This window comes from Tripterygium wilfordii, chromosome 21 (assembly GCF_013401445.1).
Source record: "Tripterygium wilfordii isolate XIE 37 chromosome 21, ASM1340144v1, whole genome shotgun sequence".
Taxonomy (NCBI): Eukaryota; Viridiplantae; Streptophyta; class Magnoliopsida; order Celastrales; family Celastraceae; genus Tripterygium; species Tripterygium wilfordii.
This window is the reverse complement of record NC_052252.1, coordinates 16567085-16587615: the sequence shown is the minus strand read 5'-3', so window position 1 is coordinate 16587615 and position 20531 is coordinate 16567085. Positions and strand designations below refer to the sequence as shown.

The following is a 20531-nucleotide window of genomic DNA, read 5'->3' as shown; positions in this document are numbered from 1 at the left end:
GTTAAAAAGAGCATATATATATATATATATATATAGAGGCCCTTAACTATGAAGCAAGGGTCACAAGAGAAACAAAGAAAGGAAGGTCTTTCGTGCATAAACAAGTATAATCCAACAACACGAAACATTGAAAAGAGAGAGATGTCAAGTGGAGCACCAAAGAGGTACCCAAAATGGGCGTCTAATCAACAACCCAATCGTCGAACATGCATTCGTCACCTTATTATATTTGTGTGTATATATATATGCCTAAGTAGGCCCCACCCAAATCCCACTACAAAATATATATTTGAATGCCAAATCCTTGAAGAGGAACCCATCCCATATTGATATATATACACATTCAATCACCACACAACAATAATTAATGTTCACACTATCTATATGCTGTAGCACCTAATTCGAGCACGACCACAAATTTCTACAGTGTCAAGTTTAGTAGAGCTAAACGAGCTATTGAGTGGTGATGGGCTAAATATCTTGTTCCAAATTACTTAGAAAAAGATATGAAGTACATAATATAATAGATCAAACTTTCAAATAATAAAACAAATGTTTTTCCTAGGTACGGCTCAAACTAGTATGGGATGGTGTTGGGCCTCAAAAGACAAAGTTGTGCCGGCTAGTATGGGCCGACCCAAAATGAATAAAGTGTCAGCATTGCGGAGGTGGGTTGTTACAGATGGTATCAAAGCTGAGGTCTCAGGATTTAAAATTTGGGCACCCATAGGCGTCTGTGGGCACGTGGACTGCACAGGGACATGAACCCTTAAGGAGGAGCTAGTCTACAACACCGACTCGAGTGGGTGAAGTCACAAATCTCTATAGTGTCAAGCTTGATGGTGCTAAGCGAGCTATCTAGTGGCGATGTGGCTAACTCTCTTGTCCCACATTACTCAAGAGAAGATGTGAATTACAAATTATAATATGCCAAACTTTTAAACTAGTAACAAGAGTTTTTCTTGAGCTCAAACTAGTATGATCTAACGTTGGACCTATGAACAAATTCGTGCGGTTCTATAAAGATTGACTTAAAGCGGAAAAATGTTATTAGTGTGGAAGGGCGGACGATTACATTTACGACACCTGGATGGCTGGTTTTTGCTAACATTAATGCTGATGCAAAAGTAGTTGTGATCTAACGTGACCTGCTGCGAAATTTAGGGTGTAGAGTCGATAATTCAAGTTGGATGAGACTGAAGTGGGTGGGTGAATGGGAGTCCAAATAAACAGAAGGAAAAGTGGTGGTGTTGGGAATTAAATATTGATGTGTCTCCACAAGGTTAAAATGTGTTGGAACTTGAGAGGCACTCCCAAAACGAGCAAAACACCACATTGCATGTTTGTTCTTCCCATGTCTCTTACTTCATATTTCCCTTTCTTCAACCATCAAAATATCTCCATTAGTTTGTTTCATATCATAAATTTTGTTGAAAAGGAAAATTATATTTCTAATATATATGTGTGTGTGTGTCTTGTTAGACTCAAAACCTGAAATTTCAAATTTTTTGAGTTTGAACTAATCAAATTTTGTGGTGCACACGTTGGTCTACTATATATATATAATGGTAAGGTAAACGATGAACTTTCGTACATAAGGCTCTCGCAGTGTCCGTAGACATTATAACCACCACATAATATGTGGAGATGATATTTTTAGGAATTGAACCTGTCACATATATATTGTATCACTGTAACTCTAACGCTACGTATTTGCTTGTGATTATACATATAATGTATATATAATATTAAACCAATCTTATTAAAGAATAATTAATTACTTTCGAAAAGGCCTTCTAGCTAGGGTAGGCTTTTCGATCCCATTGTATGAATATATTTCATTCTATTTAATTTATTTCACAAACTTGTTGGCTTCCATAGATACAAAGCTTTCTAAAGCTTCTTTCAATCCCCACTTTTCCTTGCACACCCAAGCCCTTCTGTTTCATATTTTGTTCTAGCTCTTCTTGACACATGCAATACCCTTTTAAGTCAAAAGCAAAGCATGCACTGTCATTGGATTGGCCTAGCTTGCTAGCAACATCTCCTTGACCAAAAAGCCTTCAATTATTGACTCTCTATTGATTCAAAAGTTTTGAGTCAAAGATTCAATAGTTTTCTTTACTTAAACATATGAATCTCTTTAGAAACATGAAGATCTTGTTGAATCTAATAGGACATGTACATATATATTGCTTTGCTTTTGGCTTCCCCTAATTATTTGATCTGATACAAATTGAAAACGTACGAGATGTTGAATTTCTTTTTCAATCAAAAGTATGTATTAAGTGTGTTGAATTATTGTGCTTACCCAAAAAAAAGGGTTGAATTATTGTACTCAAAACTTTAATTTGGTCGTGAAATGTAATAATATTAATTAATTTTAATGGGAGGACAAACCAAATTAGTGTCATAAATTGAAAAGAAAAAGAGACATGCACAACCATATTATATTTATTTAATATGAATTATTGTTGCTGGCTCATAAACAAAGTGAATACTGACAAAAAATTGATATCATTCCTTTACATTAATCAATTGATCAATCGAAAAATCAAGGAAAAAAAATTGAAAATATATCTTCTTTATCTTTTTTTTTTTGGTGGGGGGACTAGTTAATTATTTAATAGGTAATGATATGAAAGACTTTTCCTTAATAAAACATTATAAGAAGAACTTTTGTTTTATGTATCTAAAAGGTCCCTATCAATTGTAAATGTGGTTTCATAGTCATATATATAATTCAATGATAATAAAAGAAACACATATATAATTTCTATAAGAAACAAAATTTGGGTTAATATTTGTAAGCTCTTTAATTATAACTTGCGCCAAGTATATTTCGAATGTATGTCAACGATGTGGTTTATTAGGGTGAGCCTAAACTTATACACTTGAGTAGCTTTTTGAAGGACAAAGCCGTGTGGAACTTGGATTCAGACCTCAATTGGATTAGGTCAAACATCTCTCACGTCCTTCTTCTACTTCTCACCTCCTTCTTCTCATACATCTCAAGTTATTCAAATTATAACAACTAGGTAAACTTTACAATCACTATCAACGCACTTTATGTAAAAAAATATTGATAGGTGCCATTGTGGGTAAAAGAACACACAAATCCCATTGCCATTTTGAATGCAATGTAATTAATTAACTACCATTAGTGACTGGCCGGCTATCGATAAAGCTTTAATATCCTTGAGTTCGTATATATTATTACTAGTGGGATTTACCTAATTAAAAACCTTTCCAAAACAATTGAGAAATTGACTTCCATATGATTAATAACCAAAAGTAAATTTACTATTATTAGTGATCTGAATCATAACCCACAGGGGGTTTATTTAACGTAAGTGTTGGACACCAATGAGGCTATGATTAATTAGCCAAATCTTTCAGTATAGTATGGCCTCAATCAAACCACTCCCCGTTCTACTTCTTCCTTGTTAATACTTATAAAAGGTCTCATATTGTGTAAACCAACAATTTGATTTATATGTGTGAGAACAACTTTAAACATATAATGCGCCGTTTGAAGGAAAAACCCACATGAGTATTGGGCCCAGAGCATGGACAATAACTCGAGTGGACTGGGCTCAACCTCTTTAAATTCTTTCTTCTAACCTGTCTCAATTTCTCAAAATTATAACATTCCTTTATTGGAAAAGAGAAGGTATGAGGGCATTCCAAAATTATATTTTTAGTTTCAATTTCTATTGCAATACTATCGAACTCTCTTCCCTCCCTCCCAATGTCTGGTTAGGTCATCCAATGCTGACAGTGGGCCTTTACTCCTACAAAATAAAAAGCCCAAACGTGCTTATTCATATTACAATGGCCTGAGGTCCATTAATATCGTACTTTACTTGGGTGAGTTTTAATTGCACCCTAATTTTTTTTAAATACACCCCAATTTACATTAACTTAGGTTTGACTCTTTGTTTTTTTAATTATTAGATCTTCACACCCCACCCCCTTTCAACGAAAGAAACAATGGTGACTTTCATTACAAGTTTATTTGTGTACTTTCCTTCGAAACTTCAGCTCTAGCACTTCTACTGGACCTTCCGGCTTGAGTCTCCCGGAGGACGATCTTATAAACAAGCTTCGACTTCTTAACGTGAGCGGCCACGTAAACCAATATATCTCATTGTTCTGCACTTCTGCTTCTGCACTGCCCCTTGCTCTACATACCAAACAAGCCTATGCCACCCTCTTCCATGGATGCCTCCAACAAGGCCTTTTATTACACTAATACATGTTTGCCCATGAACCAGTCCATGCAGCGGACCTTTTGGTGGCAAACCATATCATCATGTATGCAAAATGTGGGTTTTTGGACCATGCCTATAAAGTCTTCGATGAAATGCCTCGCAAAAAATGTTGTTTTTTGGACTGCTCTCATTTCTGGATACGCACAACATGGATATGCAAAGGATTGTTTTCGTGTTTTTACTGATATATTGGTTCATTCTAAACCGAATGAATTTGCATTTTTTAGCATTCTTAGCTCCTGTCCATACGAGCAGGGTCGGCACTCGGCAGGTTCATGCGTTTGCCTTGGAAATTTGTGTGTTATGTGGGGATTGCACTTATAACAATGTATTGAACATGAGGTCTTCTTTGACGAAGAAATGTGATTGTTTTTTTTTTTTCTCTATTTTTTTGTTTTGTTTTGGGGTGTATTTCATAAATGTCCGAGTTTTTGACCACTTATGGTGTGATTGGATATATTTAAATTTTTTAGAGGTGTGGATATGTCGGGGTGTAATTCGTAAAATTCGGATCGTGAATAAAGCTCACCCTTTACTTAATGCTTATAATGGACTTTTAAACTAGTAGAAAGTAACAAGCCGAAATCACTTGTCTATAAGGGCCCAAGCTTACGTTGACATCTCATTTAATCATTTGAGTCATTTCATTTGATGCTCATAATGGGTCTTAACTGCTAGAAAGAAATAACTCAAATTAAGAGAACGGATGTAGAGACTTGCAATTAATTTGGAATTGTAGAGTCTATAATTCGAATCTAATGATTTGAGAAATGTGTCATCACATCATAATTTTATTTTTTCATTTTTTAAACTTATGGTTTCATTTCATAAAAGCCCTGCTTAACATTATTTACAACAGAACTCATAATCTACAAACTGTCATGCGATTATCACTTATTGCTGAATTTAACAAACAAATTTGTGCAATTCACTTTAATTACTTGAAAAGAAAAAAAAGCTTTGTCCCATGATTTCTTACCTCTATTTTAAACTCGTCCATTTAAAATGTTGGATATTTAAAGAATTCTATTTCATCAATTTCGTTACTTTATTTTGGAAACGACCCTATAGATATTTCTAATCCTTAAACAAATTAAACACATTACCATGAAAAATTCCTCTCTATCAAGTCCATATCTTTACATGTCTTAGCATAATTAATTAATGAAGGACAATTCTTATCATCAAGCAACTAATTTTTTTTGTCTAAAGAATAAGATTTTCAAATTCAAATGATTAAAAAAAAGAAAAGAAAAGAAATTGTTACAAAGATCACCTAGCATGAAAGGGCAGTGGGACAATCTCAGACAGAGGGGTACCTAGTGGGGTCGGAGCCGGCGAACTTCTACACAACGGACACGTTGCATTCATCTTTAGCCACTTATCAATACAATCAGCATGGAAACAATGATTACACTCTGGGACGCACCGCACTGTATCCTTCGCTCTATACTCCGACAAACAAATGGAGCACGGGCCGTTGTTGGGCCTTGGTAGCCGTCTGCTTTCACCGAGTATTGTCTTCGGAAATGACTCTATAATGGGCCGATCTAAGCCCACAACCACCACGACGGGCTCTGTCGAGTTGTCCATGATAATGGGCCTACCGTTCCTGCCACTACTACCACCACCACCACTGCCGCTGCTGCTGCTGTCACCGTAGCTGTTACCTTTCAGTCTGACACAAACGTAAGAAGCTAACATGATTGTGGAGATCAGCACAAGTATGCTAACGGCGATAGCGATGCCGTAACCAAGACCGACACCCGCGGCGGCGGTGGTGGATACTGGTGGTTCTGCTGTGGACATGAGTTTGTGTATGTATATACTTAGATACAGAAGCTAAGGCAGATCTAGAAGAAGATTTAAAAGCTTCAATGATGTGTGAAGTTGGAAGTGGAAGTAGTTAGATTTGGAGACATAAAGGTCCGAGATAAGCGGGATCCGCGGGAAAGAATTAAATGTATAGCCGTTGGACTTTGAGTTTCAGAGATTAAAAAGTCAACTGCATGCAATTACAATAATGCCCACCTCGAAAAGAGAGAGAAAAAAAGAAGTCATTATGAAATCATTACCCAATAAAAAATTGATTAGAAAGAATATTACAAAGAATATTACAAACATGTCCATAGTGATAGGGTTAAGCGTAGTAGAAGTGATTGCAGTTTGGATAATGTTTGAGACACTCAAAAAATGACCCCCATTTAATGTGGAGTGTTGGATGTGAAGTGAATCCTATATGTGTATTTTTAATCAATGGCTATTTTAATGTCACATAGATTTGGGGAACTTTTAAGGATCAAATTTTGGGGGTCTCTAGCATTGTCCCTGCAATTTTGTCACATACTGATCAAATAGGTACAGAGTGTGGAGTCCACACAACATACATCCAATTTATCAGTGTGGAGTCCACACAATTTTTTAAATTTGATAAACAGACTGGACGTCTGTGATGATCACTGTAGTGACTTCTACTACAAGACCCTTGTCTGCATAGAGATTTACCAATGTATATTAGGCCTCAAGTTAAATACAATAAATACCTGAAATATACAACAAAAGGTAGCTTGCGTTTTACAGGACATACAAAAATTGTGTTGCTATTCATTTGCTGTAATTCAAAGCTCAACCTATTTTATACACAAGTGGCATGGCCTATAATGCAGGTTTGCAGTTCAAGAAACTAGATTATATTAACTGGCCGGCAAAATACTCGTCAGAGTTGGAGGAGAAGGCTCTGGTTGATTTTCAGATTAAACCTCTATCTGGGTAACTGGGGCAGAGCTCTCTCGTTGAATAGATGGTGAAGATTCAACTTGGTCTGGTACTGCAGCTTGAATCACATCTGGGGGTTTAAATTTGTTGATGTAGTAAGTGAGAGATGGTCCATTGTATTCCATTGTCTGTATCTGTGGTGGGTTCTTACCAACTTGGAGGAGTATTGATGAAGCTGCAGCAATAGAGATAAGGCCAATGCCAGCCACGATAGCAGCTGTATTTTCAGCTCCATCAGCAGAAGCACCCACAGTTCCTGAGCTTATTGCACTTTCTGCTACGTACACTGTGGGCTGGAATCAAGTCAAGTGATTACAAAAGATGAGAAACATCATAATTATCAATGCTTATATACAAAAATTAGAGTGATAAATGACCATTTAGGCTTGATTTTAAAGTTGAACATTTAGTTAACTTTTCTTGGATGATCGTTGGAGTTTTTGTGCAGATAGAGCTCTGCAGTTTTAAATCGACGGTGATATTAGGGATCCCCAATACTTGGTCTGGTAATGGAAGTGTGGAACTTCATTGCCTCAAGAGGTCTAGGGTTCAAATCCTATTCTCATGCCCAAATACTTGTCCATTAAAAATAAATATACGATGATATCAGGCTATGGAAGGCATGTTTCTCAGGTTTCTGTACACTATGGTTCCGTTTAACTTATAACAACTCTGCCTCTGGATATCATCCTTATCATGATAATTTTGTGAGTGAATATAATTACCCTGCTCTACATTACCTACTGGTTTGACCTACAAATTGCTAGTGAAAAATTAATAGTATGGGATTTTTAAATACTTCTATACTTGTTTACCACAGTTTATTCACAACTAATACTAACTTTTGAAAAACATTAAACATGAAGACATCATGATTAATTATATATTGATAAAAATTTAAATGCACCAACCTCAACCGAGTATATGTTGGTCTGCCCAGCAGTGTCCTTCTCCACATAGCCAGTCCATCCCCGTTTACGAGGTGGAAATGTCCCGACAACTTTGGTCTTCTCAGAGGCAACCCATTCCATACTAACCTTGCCAACCTATTTCATCATGACCATAACATGAGATCTCTTTCATTTAACATTCAGAACAATGCTTCATAAGCTTTATGCATATATCTAGGAAAGTATCGACTGATTTTTACTGGCATTGAACAATTCCATAACTCTCAGACTCAAGAGTCACTGAGACAACAAGTGAAACACTCAAACTAGTGAAATCTCAACCAGCAAACACAGGAAATAGTTCTTTCAACTTTGGAACAACATATAAGCTTTTCATATAGTAGAGCGAATGAGTTTGAACACGAAATGGTCAAATTACTGAAATCCCCTCTTGGAAAGCAAAGTTAGTAGCTCTCGATAGTGCTAAGAACACTATTCTGTAGAGGCTTTGGACATAACTCCAAAAAGGCTATAGTAATTGATTATAGATAGTCTATGATCACTGACATAGCAAGTAATACAGTACCCATTCTGTAAAACAAAACAAACATATCAATGACATCCTATCTTGGAAAGATGAGGTACTATTATTTTTATCCTCGTCTTAATACAGTTAGGTATAAGATTGAAATACGCAAAACCAACAGAGACAGCAACATTTCAAAGCACAATGTCCCAATCATTCAATCATATGACTCATAATTGTCAAAAACACATCTTTTTATCAAGAAAAGGTGTATCACATCCCAATTAATCGAAACCTAATCATATAGAATCCCAAAGGCAACATCCAACCATAAACACAAACCCTTTTCACCTCAATCTTAATAGTATTTTCCAGGCATGAACAAGCGCATAAAACCTCCAAAAAAAGCTTATTAAAAGCCTAAAATGCAGGAAATGGAGGATACAATAAACCGACCTCCTTATCAGGGGCACACTCTTCATCATTACAATCTTCAGCGTCATCAGAGGAAGCTCTGACAGTGAAGAGCTTTAAATTCGGGGTCAATTTGCCATATCTCCTCAACAACCTCGGTGAAGAAAATGCACATGATGTGTTCGCTGAAATGATCGACTGGGATGCACAAGCCATGATTTTTCGACACACTCTGATATTCAGTTCTTGGCGGTTTTGTTGATTTGGAGGGTGTTGACGTGCTGTGCGTGTTTGGGTTTGGGATGGATGGGTCTTTTGTGGTTGATTTTGGATTTGGAGTTGTCGACGTGCAAATTCTTTGAATTTTTGTACTGAATCTTTGGGCCGGGCTTTTCTTTTCTTGGGCTATGTAAGCATGTATACCAATTCAAATAGGCCTAGCCCATCAAAGTCCTGCCCAGCATTGCTCATGGCTGGGCTAAACTCTTTGCTTTTGGTGTTTCCGTGTCTACTCTCGGTCTTCCATTGTTAGTTTCATGGTTTTTTTGGGTAATCGAGAGGACATAATATAAGTTTGCCTGAACATATCTGACATGTGTCTAAATTCAAGCAATTAGTCGCACACAGAAGTTTCATAAAAGGATAAGATAAGTTTGACAAAAACTTATCACGTGAACACAATGATATTGTTCTCAGTGGAAATTGAAATGAAAATATTCTGATTCCCGAATCCATACGATTTGACCTCATAGAAATTCACCACGATTTAACCTCACATAGATTCAACAACTATACTATCACCTAAGTTGTTTCCTAATTTCATGGTGCCAGACTATCATTTTGATGACAGAAATAGGGTAGTAACTAGTAAGACCGAAATTGCCAGTATTGAAATAGATTCGGACAATCCCATCTGTTCAATGAGTTGTATATCATCAGTGCATTGAAACTCTTAACAAGTTTGTTGCAAACAGTGTCTGCATAAACACCTCATCGCATCAGTTAAATGAGCCTAAATCCTAAACAGAAAATAATACCATTCACTGCCCACTGTATTCCCAAATTTTCTTATACCCAAATTACTAGAAAGAGTCTGCTATGGGTACACTTTCCACTAAAACTTCTGCTAGAATTTAAACAATGGAAAAAGAATCCCAAATTCAGAAGAAGTAGCATCAAGACAGCATAAATTTCAATGCAATGTTAGACAACAGATGCATTTTGAATGTGGAGAAGGAAATTATTATGAAATAATATCAGCCAATAATAAGAGGAATCATCTCTTCATTCCCAAAATTGCAATGCTTCCTTATCCTCATGAGCAATCGTTCCCTCGATTATGGCTTTCAGGTACCACTTTGTTGGCCTGCATGGAACAATCCCTCTCAGTATCAGGAAAAAGAAAAATATGCCCAGATCAATTTGCGAGATTGAACCGCAAGAATTGACTCCAGAGAAAGTAGTGATACTATATTCGCATACAAGTTCAAAGAAGCATGTATAAAATCAAAGCTTCCTGATAAGGTCCCCTCCATAGTAGTGTTTCATGGGCTCTGGAGAGTCCAGGCCCAAACCCCACCCTAACAATCTAACAGGCTCAGCCTGCATCCATGGGTGCATGTAACCATGGACTGGCGGTAGTCCAATAGGCCTCCACAATACCAATGTTTCATGAGCTCTTGTGAAAACCTAATGGACATGTTAAGGAGTGGCATTTGCCCTCCTTATAAACAACACTTAACTTCCTTATCTTTCTGATGTGAGAGTTTCTATCACTTCCAAATCAATCCCAAATTATCATAGTTCGCCAAAATACTCAATCACATATTCACATTATATAATTGTACAACACATAAGTTTTTTAGACTATTATATTTTAGCATCTTCTTATCTAGAACTATATCTACAAAAAGCAGCAAAGAGGAGAAACAATCAAGGAAGAAACAGTACGTTATGATCAGTTGCACCATCTGGGTACGATTCCAAGGAACCCAAGAGTTCTTTCCTCCTTAACCAGTACTGGTCAAACCTTTGCCGTGCATACTCTAGGTACTCAAAGTCAATTTCATTCACATGTTCCTAAAAAGGTGGAGAAAAAGGGACAAATTAATAAGCTTTACAAAATTGTGCCTGTGAGCACTCATCCCTAGCATTTCTGCATAACATATACATGCAAGGGCATTGTGTCCATAATTGCAATAAAGGAGGTTCAGAAGGCACTAGTGTTCTATAATGAGACACTAGCCAAAAATTCTGAACACTAGAGCATACAGAAAAACTATGTATAATGAAAAACATAACTCTCAAAAACTCTCAAGAGTAGTTGTGGCGATACAAATCAGTACTTTAACAGCTGAAAAGAGGAATATTCTTGATTATTAAAGCTCTTGATATCAAGTCGGGATCCAAAATAATCTCTACTAGAAACGCTTAAGATAAGAAGATGGAAGATACCGATATTATTCCCCACAAGCCCCAGAAGAGGTGGTTTGCAAGGGTATACGTCTCGACATTTTGAAGTAGCTGCTCCAACTTAATGTCACTAGATTCATCACCTGCAGTAATTATTCAATATATTCAGAGAATGATTAAACTTCAGGTATTCTAATAAATCCAATGTATTCATGAGCCAAAATGTATGAGCAAGGATTAATATGGACTTGGAACATAATTAAATGATATGGCCATGATTAATTTTTGATAGGTAGTTTGCTCCTTCAAGAGGTCCATAAGTAACCGTAAAGAACATCTTTTACTCGCAAATACAAGGAGGGGAAAAAAAAGAGAGGAGGTATATACAGAAATGTATATTGATACTTTATATGGTATGGTCCATTGGACTCCCATAAGCAAAAAAGTAATTTGGGAGACCAAGATCTCCCACTTCCCCTGTATACACATTCCATCAGTTACATACTTACATGATAAGACTACCTTGATTGATTAGAAAAATAGTCAACCTTCAAATTTAAAACATGATAATAAGAATGAGAATTCCTTCCTTTGGCCTTCAAATGTCTAAATTGAGATGTACAGCTATATCACAAAGGCCAACAGTTGCTCCTTTTAATTGAGATGATCAAGCAATGGCAGATTTTAATGGTAAGCAGCAGTTTCCTTTTCCAAACAATCCTCCTCTTGAATGCCTTCCCAAAAAACAAGAACACCAACAGGAAAAAAAGAAAAAAAGAGAGAAGACAACAGCAACAGCAACAACAAAGGTAAAGTAAGAGAAATGGAAAAATAGACCAGAAAGTATCATCCAGTGTCTCATTCTTTGTTTGTCTGCGACACCCTCTTGGAAAACAAAAACTCGAGTGTGGCAGTAGAAACCAATGGCAAGTTAAATGAACACTGTTTAAGATGAAGGTATAAACTAAAAAGTATACATACCAGAGCAACTCAGGTATATAAGCACAAATCTTCGACGCTCCTCCAAACCTATCATGCCAGCGCAAAAATAATGCTTTTCAATTAGAAAGTAATAGCATAAAAAGCACGAGAAAATTAAATAAATGCAGTGGATACCTGGGTATTTAGTGTAGTCCAATAAATGAGGTGTATCTGTGTGATAGTCAGCAGCCATCTCACAAAAGTGATTTGCTATGTCAAATGCAACAGGATTGTAGCTTGCATATTCATAGTCCTGAAAAAAGAAGGCAAAGCAAAACATCTTGACTATTGATTAATAAGAAAACTAAAACAGTCTTTCAACATATAGTTGGATAATAATAACATAGATTGACTTCAAATGCATAAGTGAAACTCACAATTATAGTTATTGACTTAGTCTCTTCATCGATCATTATGTTACCATATTGTAAATCATTGTGGCAAAAACCAATATGCTGACTGTCATCTGTGAGCTTCTTTTCTAATATAGTTATTTCCTCCTCAATAACATCCAAGTGAAAGGTTTGAGCCTCTTCTGAAGGACTCAGCCTCCTAGCTGCATGTAGCCAATTTCTGAATACAGGACAATAAGATATTATTGCACCTACAGTAAAACATTAAAAAAAATGGCATGTATACAAGTAACATCATTTTCATTGCGATGCAAATGACTGAATCAATGTTTCAGAGAGAGAGTGAGAGGGGGAGAGAGAGAGAGTGTGTGAGAAAATAGAAACATACCGTAATCTATCCCACAGGCAGATCTTTTTGGGACCAGGCATCTCTAGTCCATGGAACTCCTTCATTTTAGCTGCTATAAGAGCAGAAATATCTGGATCACATAAATCAGAAGCAGATAGTGTCTGGAATTCACGTGACAAACAAAATTTGTCTCAGCAAAGGAATAAAAGTGCTTAATGTTACACACTTACACAAGTCAAAATTTTCTTTTCTAGTCATAAGTAAAATGAGAACATATGAGAAATATAGTAGCAGTCATTCTTTTTTTTTTATAAGTTTGACCTTTGACTTGCATCATCGATCGCACTAAATTATCTAAAGATCTCAATTTGAAAAGCAGCAAAATAATGTCCCAAAATGCACTGGTAAAATGTCATCCCAACTTCAGCAACACGAGAGTTGGAAAATTTTAAACTCAGTTTGACCTTACAATGAGGTGAAAATCATGCGAGCCAGGTCATAAATTGGGCACTGACAAAATGGATAACTATACAATCACAATGACGTATCAGAAAACAAAATTCCATTCAATGAAGGATATAAGTTGGAATATCACGTAAAAATGTAACCAATTCTCCCATTCATGACAAGCTCATGTGAACATCTTCTAAATCACCAAAGGACTTCCAAGAATATCATAGTTCTCTTTGGATTAGAAAAATGAATTCATAAGCACCACAAGAGGCTTAAAAATTAATATGACAAGAATTTACACAGGAAGTGATGGGTATAGAACCAGTTTTATATCTGAAAGATCCATTCATCTCATAAATCATGAAAATTAGGTACAACAGGACAGGGATGCGTAACATGGAAGAAAATAAAATGTTAGTAGAAAAATCCTGAGTAACCGCAGATGCCTAATAATCCCATTTAGCTAAAACAACCCAATTTTTTAGCAAGGATTTAGTGGCCTAAAATGACATGCGTATATTGATTATAAACTTAAGAAGAAAAAATGAGTATTTTAAAATACATATGTGATATTCAAATAATTATAGTCTCAAGTGCATTTTAGAAAGGAGAGGAAGAAACTGTTTGAGGTAGGTTTACACTAGAGGAACTAATGATTGTATGAACATTGTTTTGAGCTTCCCGAAAAGTATGTTTTTTTTCTCCACCATCACAATAAGTTGAGATACCAGTACCATTTTGCTTCATTAAAAAAAAGAAAAAAAATAAAAAAGAAGACCATAACTTGTCAACCACATCAGCAAAACCGTTTCGGAATTCCAGTGATTAAAAAAATGAAACTAATAAAGAACAACATCAAATTACCCGTGCATGGATGAACTCTTCAATTCGTCCATTTTGAAAACGCCCTAAAAGACGAGGTCCTTGCCCTTGCTTCGACATGAACTCAAATGTCCGAATCTCATCATTCCGGTCAAAGAACACGTCTACACCCTCACCATATATCCTCACTAGAACCTTCCATGAGGTTTCTCCTGATTTCTTTGGCCAATTTATTTGGTAAACCTCATTTGTCATTGCACCCTTCAGAGGGATCACCTGCAGATCATTTGAATCAAGCACATCCTCCCATTTGGATGCCATTGATTTTAACATTTCCTTTGCTTCTATTGGTATTCGATCTTCTTTATTCTCTATAACATTTTCTGCAGCATCCATTGCTAAAAAAAACAACACAAATCAATAAATAACCACAACAACAATGATAATAGATAGCATCTTAAATGCACTCCTTAATACGGATTTCCAAAATACAACCGCAAACACATTCAAGACCATAAATTGAAAGTTGTAATTTTTTTGAATGAAGTTTACATTGTGAATATAACTAACACCATATTTGAAAATAAGAGTCCTGACTGTGCAACAACCGAACTTCAGCTTGGATATTTGTTGCCTAGGCATTTCCTACTCTAGTCAAGAACTATCTCAAATCTTTAGATATATTTGGATTTGGCCTTTCTTTTGCTTAGTCTTTTTTGGAGGCAGATACCCTTGAAGTGTCTATCAGAGGCAAATATACTCAAAAATGGTCTTGTTCCAATGAAGAGTTTCTAGTTTTTGTTATTTGCAATTTTTTCCCGCAATGAAAAATATCAAAAAACATTATATAGGAAAATCAATTATTAGCAAAACTCAGCTCCTTAATTAAATCTCATCGACACATAATATTAAATTAGAATTTCACTTCAGCCTGTTTTGCAGACGAATACAAAGAATACTTAAGCCTTAGCAACACACAGCTCCCAATGAATTTCAATTTCAAGAAACCAAATCAGACATGCCACTGTTTGATCTTCTTGTTTTGACGGCAATGTTTCATTTCCCCATTACAACAAACTAGGAAACACGCAATTATGCAAATAGACTAAATTGCTTGTATCCTCGACAGAGAGGTAAAACAGGAACTCAATTGCAAAATTCTAACAGCGACGTCATTATTCGATTAAAAAAAAGGCCAGAAACCGCATCTTCAATCGACAACACTCACCTCAAGAGGAGACGAAGTAAGAGACAAAAGTGTTATCTCTGAACGATATGGAAACGCAGCAGGATACGAAAAACCAGAGAGACCTCGTCGCCGGTGATAGCTAAGCAGAGAATTTGTTTCTGTGACGACCGATATGTATTGGGATTCTCAAGGTGCTTGAAAAATTTAACGGCTCGTCTTGTAACAGTTGTAGGCGGTCGATCAATGATGATTGAAATTGGTTAGATATTGGCCAGTTGAAGGGTGTATGGGGCGGCCCTCTATGACGGCCCATTTAACCCTTCGGCTTGGTGATTTCTGATTGCATGTGCTTAACGATTTGCAGCCCACAATTTTTCAACTACGCCCAGTTTAGTAAACTTTAATTTTGATCCTCTATTTAGGATTATCATACTCACCCTTAAATCTTCAACGAGAGACTTGCGAGCAAAGAAGTAGACTTATGCGCACGCCCTTCCCGCCCTACACTTCTGAGCACGTCATCCCTACCCTATCACGATGGTAAGTTTTTTGGGTTTATTTATTTTTGAATATGTGGATTTGCATTAGTTTAGAGGCGATCAAATTCATGATTTCTTAAAGTTGAATTAGTTTACAGTTTAGAGGTTTCTCAGTTTGAGAAGATGCAAAAGATAAGCATCATGAAAGTGAGGCTAATAATGACACAACTCTAACTTTCACTACAAATATGAGGGCATGTGGTTTGGATATAGTGGAATGCAAATAAAACTTACCTCATGTTAATCATATTTGGGCTTTTAAAGTAAGCCTATAATAGCCCAGCTTGTGGGTAAATTTCTTAGGGAGCCGATATTTACACACGATATTGAACTCAACGCACACAATTACTTAATACACTTTTAATTGGTTTTCAATACATACACTGAGTTTCCTAAAAAACCCTTTCATACATATTAATTATATAATATTTAATATCCTAAACTACCCTTTCCCCATCCATATATATCTCAACTTCCTTCCTTTAATAATCATTAAAATATTTTTGACAGTTATTTCAAAATCAATCATGTAGATTAAGTTTAGAAAGTGGAAAAATAGACACAAAAGACTTGATATTATTGAATTATATTAAGGAGAAATAGACAAAAAAGACTTCATATTATTGGAAAAAAATCTAATAAAATCTTGCATACCTTTTTTGCAGTAAACAACAAAGGAAATGTCAAATCACGATAACAATCAATTCCTAAATATACACCACACTCGAAAATAAAAAGATGGTGGTTGAAATTTCCATATTGGAGGATAAATCTTATGTCATCCGCCGTCAAACATTGAAGGGTTTAACAATATCATATTAACACAATTAAAATAAAAAAATTATATACTTACTTTATTGGAGGGATTTTGTCCAATATCGCTCTCTTCATTGTTTTCTACGAGATTCTCTGTAGTGTTTTTTTTTTTCATAATTTTCAGCAAGTTTCCTCTCTTCTTCAATGTAACTAGGTGAAGACAATGAATTCTCTGTCAATATTGTTCTTGTAATCCATGAATATCCAATATTGGGAGAAAGATGGAAGACTAAGAGAAGATAGGAGGCGAGAGGATAACGATCCTTCATATAAAAATTTAACTAAAAGACTAGGGTTACAAAGTTAAATTTAATTGTATTGTATTGAGTAAAAAATATGGGTGCAAAAAGTAAATAGGTTTTAAAGTAATTTTATTTACGGATAAATTGGTAAACTAAAATATTTTTAAAAAATATGTGTGTATTGAGTCCAAATTTGTGTGCAAATATTGGCACCCAACTTCTTATTACTAAACTATTGATCACAATTTGGGCCCTGAATTAGCTTGCGAGTAACTTTAGTTACACCCCTATATTTACTAAAGATACCCTAACTTAAGTTGACCATGCCTGATAAAAATCTGTTGACGGGATGTCTTTAGTAAATATAGGGGTGTGACTAAAATTACCCTAACTTGCCTCGATTAGTAGAAAAAGCATATTAGAATGACGCGGAAAAATGGAGGATTCAGGACGTAGTACCTGACAATCTGTCGCCATTTATAATTTAGAATGGAAGAGTACAACATGCAGGCTCAAAATATTTTCTAGCTCCTTGAACCTTTCTATGAGTTGTGCTTTTCTGAGACTTGTATGTGTAATCCATTTAGAAATACAAACACCTGCAGGCTATCAAACAACGTCTCCTCCCTTGATTATTGACCACCTACGGGTCAAACCAAACCATGATAAAATTGAGGAAAAAAAAAGAGAGTGAAAAAAACAAGTTGTTAGGATATGCCAATATAATGTAGGTCAGCATGATTTTTTTATTATGTGAAAGGGTTAAGCCTCCAGGTTCTGGGTACATCTGGCCAGGTTAATGTTGGTCATGGTGTGTGTGTGTGTGTTTTTTTTTTTTTTTTTCCTTGAGGAGAAAGGGTTCTACTGATGGCACTTGCAGGGGAAATTGACTCCCAACTATGTTGAGGAGAAAAAATTGTGTTGAAAGAGAAGTTTTCCTTCACTATTAATGTCCCTTGATATGGACTACTTCATTTTAATAAGGTCTAATTTCAAAGATGACCTTTGTTCCTACAATATTTTCCCTGGCTGAGGTTATTTAATACTTTGTTAAATACTCACTTGCCAATTAGTGATGGGGATTTGATCAACTTTATACCCTTGACATCTTTTCTACTACTATAAACTTAGAAACAATCATTTATGCATATAAATATTTGGCAAACAAGTCATCTTTATCTCAACCAAGTTTTAGAACACTACATAAAAGCTCATCAGAAGAAACAACTGACAGAGATTCAAATTTAAAGTCTGCACGCCTGAACTAGGACCGACACTTTTGAGATTCACAGCGAGGAGTACTTGAACCAAACATCAGGTACATTTTCGAGTTTTTAATTGTTTCCTTGTCTTTGTCCTATGAATTATTACCTAAATCCACAACCATCTTTTAGCTATTACCCAAATCCACAATAAATTACACAAATACATATAGGCATGTATTGGATGATCCTCAACAATCAACAATATTCAAATACTTCCACAACTCTTTACTTTTTCAAATTCTTTCTGAATCTTTCTATGACTTGTGTTTTTCTGAGACTTGTATGTGTAATCCATCTGGAAATACCACACCAGGCTTTCGAACGACGTCCCCTCCCTTGATTATTGGCCACCTATGGATCAAACCATGATGCAATTGAGAAAAATTAAAAACAAAGATCATATGACAGATGCCATGAGGGCCTGGTTTCACCTGTATTTGGTGACAAAGTGATGGAGAAATATGGCAAGGTAAAGTTTTGTGATGTCAGCTCCTGCGCATAGTCTCGAACCTCCACCAAATGCCATGAAACTCTTAGATCCCAAATGCAATTCTTTTCCCTTTTTTTTTTTTTTTTTTTTTTGTTGCATCAAGAAGAAGTTAGATCAACATTCATTGCTACTCAATTAACTAACAAACTCTTACCCTATAAATAATCCCTTAAAATTAAATTTGAATTCATTACCTCCCATCGCCATGGATTAAATATACATGGGTCCTCATAGTTGCTTTGATCCAAGTGAGCTACCGGAGGAACCACCATGATTAGCCATCCTGCCGGTATTGTATACTCTACAACCAGGGAAAAATACCATGATGAATGTGTCATACACATATACATGTCAATTGGCCTCTCAAACTCTCAAATGGTAAATGCAGTTCTTTTCAAGTTTGATGTACGTTAGGATATTTTTGACAAAAATGTTCCCATTTTTTTTAAAAAAAAATTTGTGTATGGACAAAAATGTTCCTGAACTTGCCATTAATCTTGATATCCTTCACTGCTTTTCGAAAAATCACAGGAACAATGTTTGCCAGTCTAACTGTTTCATTCACAACCTGATCATGAAACCCAAATCAAAAACAATACAATTATACAAAATGAGAGAAACACAGTGCATACTGCATACATTCATTAGAAAAATAAGGAAACTCACCATATGCGTAAAAGTCATAGATTTATATTCATCCCATGTAATCGTCTCAGAGTACTCCCCACTATTATCCCGATTTCTAAGAATCGTCTCATGTTCTTCCTGAAATAAAATCAACAAGTTTAATTGAAAAAAGGCCATAAATTGCCTCTTTGGAACATAACCCAAAGATAAATATATAGTGTTACACACCATTAATTCTGATAGCATTTTGGGGTTATCAGAGATAAACTTCACTAAAAATGTTAGGGATGTAGAAGTGGTTTCATGACTGGCAAAGAGCAGCATGAAAGCCAGCTCCACTGCAATTGTTTCATTCATCATAGCGTCTTCATTTTCAATTTCTTCAAGTAAATCATCCAAGAAATCATGATGAGTTGACTTTGACACTCTAGATCTCCTCTCTTTCAGGGTATCCTTAATCACCTTTGTTACATTTTTACGTCCCTGATTCAAATTCAACGAGTTAGTTTCACTGCACGATGTATATATGTGTGTGTGTGTGTGTGAACCATAAACAGAAGTAGAAAGGTTTATCTGAAAAATATGACCTTTAAACAAGCACTAAAAGCAGTTCCCGGGATGTTTAAAGGAAATGCGAGAAGCCCATGAATAAAAGCATTGTAATTCTCCTTCAGTTTCCTGGGGTTCTTGGATTCATCGTAACTCATCATCTTCTTAGCAAAATATTCAAATATCATCTGTATCGACAACCACCAAATACTTGTTTAGTTTCTTTGTGGTCATCAAAGAAAACATACAATAATTACAAGGATATTTAGTTAAGCAGGTAAATAATGGAATATATAGAGTTACATCTGAGGCAGCTTCTTTAATGTCCATGATGCCACACATAGCCCATGAACGCAGATGTTTGAGAGTGCAATTGTTTATGTCATTAAGCAATTCTTCTTTAAGGTTTGCCGGGCCGACAAGGCGTAGAATCAAGTTCCTTAGGTACTTGTGAACTACTCCATGCTGGTTTAACAAGCTCTGCTGTCCAAGAACTGCAATAAAACTCTCGGTGTAGTGAAGTATGACAGACTTATTTTCTTGCTGAAAGAGATCATAGTTGATT

General features: G+C 35.8%; 4 protein-coding genes across 6 annotated transcripts in view; all 4 read right to left on the bottom strand.

Moving 5' to 3' along the window:
* Positions 1-5402: 5402 nt before the first annotated feature.
* Positions 5403-6178, bottom strand: LOC119987622 (putative RING-H2 finger protein ATL69). Its single transcript, XM_038832526.1, has one exon. It carries the CDS (start codon positions 6081-6083, stop codon positions 5547-5549), a length of 537 nt encoding a protein of 178 aa, XP_038688454.1. The 5' UTR covers positions 6084-6178; the 3' UTR covers positions 5403-5546.
* A 596-nt stretch (positions 6179-6774) lies between these two features.
* LOC119988217 (protein MAINTENANCE OF PSII UNDER HIGH LIGHT 1-like) lies at positions 6775-9197 on the bottom strand. The gene is made up of 3 exons (XM_038833178.1): positions 8922-9197; positions 7961-8095; positions 6775-7342 (listed from the first exon to the last, which is right to left on the bottom strand). Exons 1-3 carry the CDS (start codon positions 9093-9095, stop codon positions 7028-7030), a joined length of 624 nt encoding a protein of 207 aa, XP_038689106.1. The 5' UTR covers positions 9096-9197; the 3' UTR covers positions 6775-7027.
* A 735-nt stretch (positions 9198-9932) lies between these two features.
* LOC119988215 (probable choline kinase 2) lies at positions 9933-15932 on the bottom strand. Its single transcript, XM_038833177.1, has 9 exons — positions 15478-15932; positions 14292-14647; positions 13014-13135; positions 12650-12845; positions 12408-12525; positions 12273-12320; positions 11334-11434; positions 10830-10958; positions 9933-10245 (listed from the first exon to the last, which is right to left on the bottom strand). The coding sequence occupies exons 2-9, from the start codon at positions 14643-14645 to the stop codon at positions 10195-10197; spliced, it is 1119 nt and encodes a 372-aa protein (XP_038689105.1). The 5' UTR covers positions 14646-14647; positions 15478-15932; the 3' UTR covers positions 9933-10194.
* A 1720-nt stretch (positions 15933-17652) lies between these two features.
* Positions 17653-20531, bottom strand: part of LOC119990223 (cytochrome P450 87A3-like) — a 55223-nt gene continuing 52344 nt past the window's right edge. Inside the window, exons 10-11 of one of the 3 annotated variants that reach the window (XM_038836112.1) lie at positions 18732-18810; positions 17653-17678 (exon numbers count right to left, since the gene is read on the bottom strand). In XM_038836112.1, coding sequence (XP_038692040.1) covers positions 17668-17678; positions 18732-18810 — 90 coding nt within the window. In that variant the 3' untranslated portion in view covers positions 17653-17667. Of the gene's footprint in view, positions 17679-18537; positions 18652-18731; positions 18860-20531 lie in introns of those variants that run through there. The other 2 variants (XM_038836111.1, XM_038836102.1) reach the window with 2 other exon arrangements.

Excerpts from the sequence above, each read along its gene's own strand:
- LOC119988217 (XM_038833178.1), bottom strand. The coding sequence starts at position 9,095 with ATGGCTTGTGCATCCCAGTCGATCATTTCAGCGAACACATCATGTGCA. Across the intron at positions 8,096-8,921 it reads AGTGTGCCCCTGATAAGGAG|GTTGGCAAGGTTAGTATGGA; the intron begins GTCGGTTTATTG and ends ATGATGAAATAG. Across the intron at positions 7,343-7,960 it reads CCAACATATACTCGGTTGAG|CCCACAGTGTACGTAGCAGA; the intron begins GTTGGTGCATTT and ends ACTTGATTCCAG.
- LOC119987622 (XM_038832526.1), bottom strand. The coding sequence starts at position 6,083 with ATGTCCACAGCAGAACCACCAGTATCCACCACCGCCGCCGCGGGTGTC.
- LOC119988215 (XM_038833177.1), bottom strand. The coding sequence starts at position 14,645 with ATGGATGCTGCAGAAAATGTTATAGAGAATAAAGAAGATCGAATACCA. Across the intron at positions 12,321-12,407 it reads GGACTACACTAAATACCCAG|GTTTGGAGGAGCGTCGAAGA; the intron begins GTATCCACTGCA and ends CTGGCATGATAG. Across the intron at positions 10,246-10,829 it reads ATGGTGCAACTGATCATAAC|GCCAACAAAGTGGTACCTGA; the intron begins GTACTGTTTCTT and ends TGTTCCATGCAG.